This window comes from Oenanthe melanoleuca, chromosome 18, assembly GCF_029582105.1.
Source record: "Oenanthe melanoleuca isolate GR-GAL-2019-014 chromosome 18, OMel1.0, whole genome shotgun sequence".
NCBI lineage: Eukaryota > Metazoa > Chordata > Aves > Passeriformes > Muscicapidae > Oenanthe > Oenanthe melanoleuca.
The window spans coordinates 147,752-155,845 of NC_079351.1; the positions used below are offsets into that span (position 1 = coordinate 147,752).

At 43.2% G+C, this 8,094-nt stretch overlaps 1 protein-coding gene across 2 annotated transcripts; it reads left to right on the forward strand.

The window, feature by feature from the left end:
• Positions 1-22: 22 nt before the first annotated feature.
• Positions 23-7,764, forward strand: RFNG (RFNG O-fucosylpeptide 3-beta-N-acetylglucosaminyltransferase). Of its 2 annotated transcripts, none has more exons than XM_056505949.1 (8): positions 23-358; positions 1,168-1,216; positions 1,718-1,820; positions 2,192-2,345; positions 3,392-3,480; positions 3,571-3,736; positions 5,025-5,110; positions 5,358-7,764. In XM_056505949.1, exons 1-8 carry the CDS (start codon positions 23-25, stop codon positions 5,422-5,424), a joined length of 1,050 nt encoding a protein of 349 aa, XP_056361924.1. In that variant the 3' UTR covers positions 5,425-7,764. The 2 variants fall into 2 exon arrangements, with proteins under 2 accessions (XP_056361924.1, XP_056361925.1); XM_056505950.1 differs by having other exon boundaries at positions 3,589-3,736.
• The last annotated feature ends 330 nt before the right edge of the window (positions 7,765-8,094 follow it).

The window sequence follows — 8,094 nt, forward strand, 5'->3', positions numbered from 1 at the left end:
CGGGGGCCCGCGGGGCTGCAGCATGAGCGCTCCCTGCCTGGGGCTGCGCAGGGCCGGGGTCCTGCTGTCCCTGGGCGCCGCCGCCCTCCTGCTGCTGCTGCTGCCGCGGGGGCAGCGCCCCGCCGCGCCCCGGCCGCCGCCCGCCGCCGGGCCCAGCGCGCCCCCGCCCCGCCGCGGCGCCGGCCTGGCGGGCAGCCCGCAGCTGGCGCGGAGAGGCCGCGGAGGGGCTGCCGGCAGCTCGGCCCGGGAGAGCCTGGAGCTGAAGGACATCTTTATTGCGGTGAAGACCACGAGGAAATACCATAGGAGCCGGCTGGACTTGCTCCTCCAAACCTGGATCTCCCAGGCGAGGGGACAGGTGAGACTTCGCCGGCCGGCAGCCTCGGCCCTGCGCTTTCCAGGAGAGCTGCTGCACTCTCACGGAGATTTTTCTCACTTCTGTTAAATGCGGCTTTCTTTGTAAGACTGTGGGAGGTTGTCTTATATAAACGGCTGGTGTGAACATGTTTGTAAAAGAGTTCGTTGCTGATTAAGCTAGTTACCTGTAATATGGGATCGGTAATCCAAGCAGATGTAGTTCGCTGATTTTTGTATGACTGTTGAATGTGCTTTCACGATAGTGAAAGATTCTAGATAATGATTCATCAAAGCTGATATTTTGGACTAAGTAGTTCAGCCACCTAAGTTTTTCTGTAGAATGTAAAATTTGTTCCCTTGTTTCAGAATTTCAGTCCATTCAAGTGTATTAATTAATTTTGTTCAGAAGTTGGTACAAGACAGTGTTAACCACCTGCCACTTCCCACCCTGACTTGCATTCTTTCTTCTTAACCTGCTTGACAGCTGTGGATGATTCCTAGCCAGAGAAAGGAGGTAGTACCAAAAAAGACCAAAATTCTTTCTGTCTGGAAATTGGTTGTTTGTACCCTGAAACAAGGGTAAAATACAGCCTGTTTTATTGAAATGACACTTTTCTGGTTTATAATGAAAAAATGTCACAAATAAGGCAGGGGTTGAAGTTTGATGCACCGCTGCTCCCTCTCCCATTCCACTGGATACTGTGAAACAAATGACCAAGACAGACAAAACATTCTGAATTCTGACTGAGCAAATTTAAGATTAGAATCTGAAGTTCTTAAATGTGGACACACCATTTTTGTCTCCCACAGACATTTATATTCACGGACTGGGAGGATCGGGAGCTTCGCCAGAAAGCAGGTGAGCTGTGTAGCAGCATAGATGCACACTGTCTGTTATAACTGAGTTTTGTTTCTTTCATACTTTTTATAGAAGTCCTTATTTTATGCTGTACAAGCAATTAGGGAAGTTAAGATGGGAGAAATAGAGAAAATTTCTCCCTAATTGCCACCTGGACAAGATGCCTGGAACTTCCAGAATACTGGGTTTACCTTTGCACCCCCTTTCTTCTTGTTAGTAAGCTTAAGTTTATGTGGTCCAAAGTTACAGTAGATATTTCCTTTGTGCACATCTCATTCCACTATTTATACCCCCTCACTTGTTTTTTTGCACTCACACAGTTTTATGACCCCTGCAGCTTACATGGCAGATGGATAACCTGTGAGCCCTGCCTGTCCTGCAGTTTCTTCTCCATGTGTGCACCTCAGATGTACAGTGTTAGTGCCAAGTGTGCACTAGTGTAGTCTTTTTTTGACTACACATGCTTCTCAAACCTGAAAAGGCTGTTATTTATTTTTTCAGGGGATCATATGATCAACACCAACTGTTCTGCTGTCCATACCCGGCAAGCTCTCTGCTGCAAGATGTCTGTGGAATATGATAAATTCCTGGAATCTGGGCAAAAGTAAGTGAAACACATTGTTCTGATTGACTTTATTTCTTCCAGTTCTGTGCTCACAGGAAACTTGAGTAACCGTCTCTGTTCCATTAGGGAATTAGCTAAAATGTGGGGATGAGTGCAGGAGAGGGAGTACAGCACAAAGCAGTGTTTATAAACAAGCATCTCTTGAAGGTGGGAAGGACTATAATCTAAGGGGGTTATTAATTTCAACCTCTTTACAGATTTAGCATCTGTGGGTGCTTTCATCTTTCCTATTCTGTAATTTGGGACAATAAGAAATACTTTCTGCTCCAAGCCTGAAACACTATGACTCAGCTGTAAACCTATAACTCATTTCTTTGTCCCTATAACTTCTCACTTTGTTTTGTTTGAAGATGGTTTTGCCATGTGGACGATGACAATTATGTGAACCCTCGGACTCTCCTACATCTCTTGTCTGCCTTCTCACACAGCCAGGATGTCTATGTGGGGCGACCAAGTCTGGACCACCCCATCGAGGCAGCTGACCATGTCCAAAGTGATGGATCAGTAAGAAAACTTTTTCAGTTTGTCTGAGAGACAGCCTGATCTTCTAAGCCTTTAAAACTTGACAATTCATAGGATTCCCCCATAGACCCAAGTGATTTAATCTGCAAGAAATGAACCTGGTGATGGTAAATTTCTGAAGCAGGTTGTTGGGTTAAATGTACCTTCACTCTGATGTTGTATGCATTGTAATGGAGATATGCATTGCAATGGAGGCTGTCTCCTGGATGGCTGTTTCTGTTCCTTTACTCACATGTGCTGTAATCTCCCTCACACTGAGCTTCGTAGGGCCTCTCCACCTTGACTCTTTACTTTTTCTTTAATGGCTTTGGGGGCAGTATTCCTTATTTTAGGGCTTGGGAGTTTGGTAGAAGTTCAAGGTTTTTTTTATTTGGAGTGCAGTATCACACACATTGTTATCATCTTGAACCAACCTCACATGGGTGACAAGAGCTTTCTGGAGAGATAAAGCATTTCCAATATAAAGTGGTTACCAGGTTTTTAAGAACCGGAAGCAAACGTATCTCAATCACAAGATACAAGTGCTAAGGAAAACGTCCTAACCAGGTCGCCTGCACTGGCAGGTCTCTTTAAAGAGGTATCCGATACACCAGCCAGAAGGTCAGTTATAAAGCAGCTTGTTAGGGAAGACTGCACAACAAAAGAGTCTCCTTGGACATGGGGCCAATATATATATGCACCACTTTTGGCATCCTCAGTAACACTGAGCTAGCCATGACCCTTGCTTAAAATTAACAGGGAGCATAGGGAATTAGAGATGGGACTATCATTTTTCCATTTCATGTGTGTTACTTCTCTTATGCTAATTTGATGGTTTACCTCCTGTCTGTTTCAAGATAGTTTCATTTGAGAGAACAGCTAGCTGTGCTTTCAGCAGCCTAAACGAATAGGGATTAATCTGTAGCCTTGTTCTGACTCAGATGTAGTATGTGATATCAAATAGAACCTTGAGTTCCCTTCCCTGCCCAGCCAAATTCAAAAAGCTGATTATCAGTAACTGTTGTGTGGTTTTTCTTTCTACTCTTCAGAAGACAACCGTGAAATTCTGGTTCGCCACGGGTGGAGCTGGGTTCTGTATCAGCCGAGGTCTTGCCCTGAAGATGAGTCCGTGGGCCAGGTAAGCACTGTTCCTAGCTGAGCTCCATCAATACATATTTGGGAGGCTTTAAAACATGTTTTGGCTTGTGTCCTTTGCTCTCTGTCACAGCCTGGGCAATTTCATTAGTACCGCAGAAAGAGTGCGTCTTCCTGATGACTGCACAATCGGCTACATCATCGAAGGGCTGCTGGAGGTGAAGCTGCTGCACAGCCCTTTGTTCCATTCCCACCTGGAAAACCTGCAGAGACTGCAGGGCGAGTCTGTGCTGCAGCAGGTAGGACTATGCCTTGTGTCCTGTTCTTCTAATTACACCTCGGTCTGATCAGAAAGAATACTCTGCATAGACTTGGCACTCTTCAGCAAAGAAAGATATCTGCTGACTCACTGAGAGCTGTGTCCTGCTCAGTTCCTTCATTTAGGTAAAAAGCACAGTTTCACCCTGGCCAACCAGATCATGGAGCTGTCCCCTCCTCTGGGGACACATTCTGCTTCATGAAGCTTAGGTAGGGTGTTCCCCATCTCCTTCTAAGCCCTGGCTTTTTGCGTGTAGCAGTAGCAGAAAGTGTAGAAGTTTGCAAAGTAGTCTTCCTGGTTTTGCCTAAGGCAGCTGTATAAGTACTTCTTCAATAGCTGAGACATAATTAAATGTTTGATCGTTTTAAAGAATAATTTATCTGAATCTTAAGAAACTTAAAGTTGCTTCTGAAAAATCAAGTTGTTTTTTAATTGCTGGGAGACATTTTAGCTCCCAGGCAGTAGATGGAGCCAAAGGCCATCCAGCAGTGTTGCCTGCATCACACTGTTTGGCACCATAAGGAAACAGGAGCGTGGTTTTGCCCCTGCATGCTGTGTGCTTATATTTTTCTGGCAATTGTATTAGGCAGCAGAAATGTGCCCTTGGGGCTGAATTCCACCATGATGTCATCCTCCTTCATGTTAGTGAATTTGTCTGTAGCATGAATACATTGTTTCACTGGTGATCATTGGTTCCATGAGATGAAGACAGCTAACCCAAAACCCAGGAAATATACAGTTATAAATAAAACATAAGTCTTATTCTACCTTACACCTAAAAAATTCTTAATGCAGTGCTTGTGTGGAGGAGCAGCCCTCGTTTGGGATTCCAAAGATATGAATTTTGTTCCAGATTTGAAACATGACAATCCTTTCCATGCCATTTAACATGCAAATATTTATATTTTCCCCCTGTGCTAAAATATTGCAGACTTCAGACAGTGTCTGGTGAGGATGAACGTGTTATTTAATGAAGGTACAGACAGCAGCAGGATTAATATCCTTACAAAGTATACAATTTAAATTCATTTTGTCCTTCAGGGCAATGCAATTTTCAGATGTTCTGTGTTCTCCCACATTGCCCTTAGGGCCATTCAGCACCAGTGCTGCTTATGTCAGAACTAACTGCTGTCCTCCAAATGTGATCCATGTTCAGATTAGACAGCATCTTTGGAGACTTTCTTGGTACCTCCTTAATAACCCTGCTACCTCCACCCTGGTTTTCTGCATTGGTGTTACAAGTTCTGAGTACTTACTTGTTTTTACAGGTAACCCTGAGTTACGGCGACCCTGAGAACAAACACAATGTCGTGAGTGTGGGAGGAGTGTTTGGCCTTCAGCAAGATCCAACCCGGTTAGTGTCCACTTCCAAAACAAAATCTCCCTACCTTGTTCACGTTGGTCATCTTTAAGATGATCAGACCTACTAATGGGGTTATTTTCTCATGTCAGCTCTTGTTACTGTGCCAAAAGCAGGTAGACCCACCCTCTGCTCCATCAGACTGCTTCACATGCAATGCTAGTATGTTCCATGTATGGAGAAGTCCAATCTAATGCTCTCTTTTCTTTTTTTTCTTTTTCTTTTTTTTTTTTTAATATAGATTTAAATCTGTCCATTGTCTGCTTTATCCTGACACTATTTGGTGCCCTGCTAAGAAGATGTCATAATGCTTGACCAGCCACTGACACCTATGTCTTAGCTAGTTTACATAAGGCAGGAGTTGTGGAGTTTTTTGCTGATTTAATTCTTCTTCTGGGAGACAACCAGTGGTATCTACAAAGGAGGTAGACAGACTCTGTATAGAAAAGCAATAAGGTGTGGTTTGTTCAGCTGCAGCCTGGGACATTCCAAGAAGAATCTTTGTTCTTTTGTCTAGTGGCTCTTCATAAGATGAGTCCTGTGTGTGTGTGAGTCACTCACACTTTCATCTGATGTCATGTGAACCTGTGCTTGGACACATCTGAGGAAATGCAGTACTGGGAGTGAGTGTGTTCTTACTACCCTTAGGGGTTATTGGAAGCCACTGTCTTGAAGCTGGAGTGCTAGAGCAGACTGTAGTCCCCATGGTGACAAGAGAAGGGAAGTTTTCACTCATCTTTCTTGGGAACAGAATTATTTAAGAGCTTCTGTGGCCTTCCAGATTAAAACTCCAATGGGCCAAAATACAGAAATCCTGGAATCACTAAGGTAAACAAAGCTGGAAGTCTTTGTCATGAGAAAACCCTGTAGGAGGGTAAGCTTACTAAGGACTGAATAAGTAGCTTACAGTGTACATTCTCCCCTGTCATCCATGTGTACCTCCTGTGGAGGTAATTGTCAGACCTGCCTCTCAAGCCAACTGAATTGCAATGGATGATGATTATGATCTATTCCCTTGATAATTGATATTGAAGAAATATTTGCCTGACAAGGTGGTTGTTGTTCCTCCCACTTGGCCTGTAGTTGGTCACATGATTTGGAGAAGCTTGTGCTGGCAAAAACATTTCTGAAGCAGTGTGAGGGGGGAGGAATACCAAGGAGGGTTTTGATGGTATCATTTGAGGACCTTTAATTATATGACCATGGTTACTCCAGCTTCAGATAATCTCTTAATTACCATAAAGTCAAGATCAGTGTTTGTTTTAACTCCTTAATATTTCAACACATAGTTCATGCAGTCAGTAAAATGAGGTTGCACACTCCTAAACAGAAGTTCAGTGTTCTAGCAGTGTCATCTGTTGCTGCTTTTTAAAGAAAGTAAACTTAGTTTTGAAAGTGGAAGGAATGGGGCTCCATGTGTTTACTTTTTTGTTAGCCCAGACTTTGGCCCTACCTGACCTGAAGAACACCTTAGAAAAATACCTTTGCAAAATCACTGTTTACTCTTACAAAAAATACTTGCTAGTTTAGTCTAGACTATGAGGCCAAATTAAGGGAAGAATAATAACATGCCTTTGTATGGTCTGGAGCTATGATTACTGGCTTGATTGTGGACCTAGCAGAATTTTCAGGTTTCTAAACAGCTGTACTTAGTTGTACTGTGGTCTTCAGCTAGTTATTTAACTTCCTGGCAAATGCCTGTAGTGTATTCAAGTATGCCACTTAGCACAGGTGTCAGCCTCCTGAAATGTAACATGTTCCCTGCATTTTAACAAACCTTTCAGTGTTTACCTCAGTACATTGTCCTCTTTGCATGATTTTATGTAGTTCCACTGAGGAGCAAACAAGCTGACTGCTACTCACTACAGTCCTGCAGCTCATTCTTGTATTTATCCTTTCTATCATGTGAGGTATGGAAATGAGAAAGCTGCAGGGATCTGGATCAAAGCCCAGCTAGCTCACTGGCTGTTCCATAATGGGCTGTCAGTGTTACAGGTGTGCCTGTCACAGAAAACAGAAGAGAATGTGTGGAATAGTATGTTCTACCTCTTTATTAGGTCTTCTGCTAACTAGAATTGAGGCATCCTGTGGTGTAATTATTTGTCACTAATAGTTCTGGAGGTTCCTGCTATCCATATTTTTTTTTTTTAAACACTTGTTAGATTTTTTGTTTTAGAGTCTTGTAGCAGAAAACTGTGAAACTTCATGAGCTCTTGAGGTGATTTTGTCTTCAAGCACTGCTTCTGAACTCTTCTGTTGGAACTTTTCTTCCCCTTCCACTGGAAGCAGACACAGACCAAGCAAGGACTGGGCAGCAGTTGTGACAAACTGCAGTTTCAAAATTACAATACTTTATAGTGATGGCAGCAAAACTAAATGGTAGAAGTTTCACACTGTGGTCACTGGTGACACTAAGTGTGCCAAAGAGGTAGTGCCCTCTGAGCTGGGAGTGTGTTTATGAAATTAAAAAAGGACCATGTTCTCCTGCAGGACAACAGGAAACTGCTCAGCATCTTCAGGCTCAGTCCAAGGTTTCTTGTGTTGAGAATACAGTGAGCTATGTGGATCTATCAGGATGCAGCTTTTTTATCAAACTACTTTTTCATACATAAAGTGATTCTATAAAATAAATATTTAAATATGTCGAAGGCTGCGTTTTATCACATTTCTTCTCATGTTCTCTGCATCAACAATAAACCCCCTAATCCAGAAAACTTTGTCTTTATCTCAGGCTCATATGCTGCCAAGGGCCAAAAAAGCAAGTAAGCTCAATGACTGGGATGTGGAGAACAGAGATGTATGAGAAGAATCCTTGTAGCTGCTTCTTAACAGAGTACAGCCAAAGAATTGTGATACTGAGGATTTTAACTGTCATCTTCAACAGCAATTTCGAGAGCGTAGAGCTGGCAGGTCTTTTTCATCGGACTAAAAAGTCTCAAACGCTACTTAAGTCCAGAGTGAGAGCCACGAAACTTCAC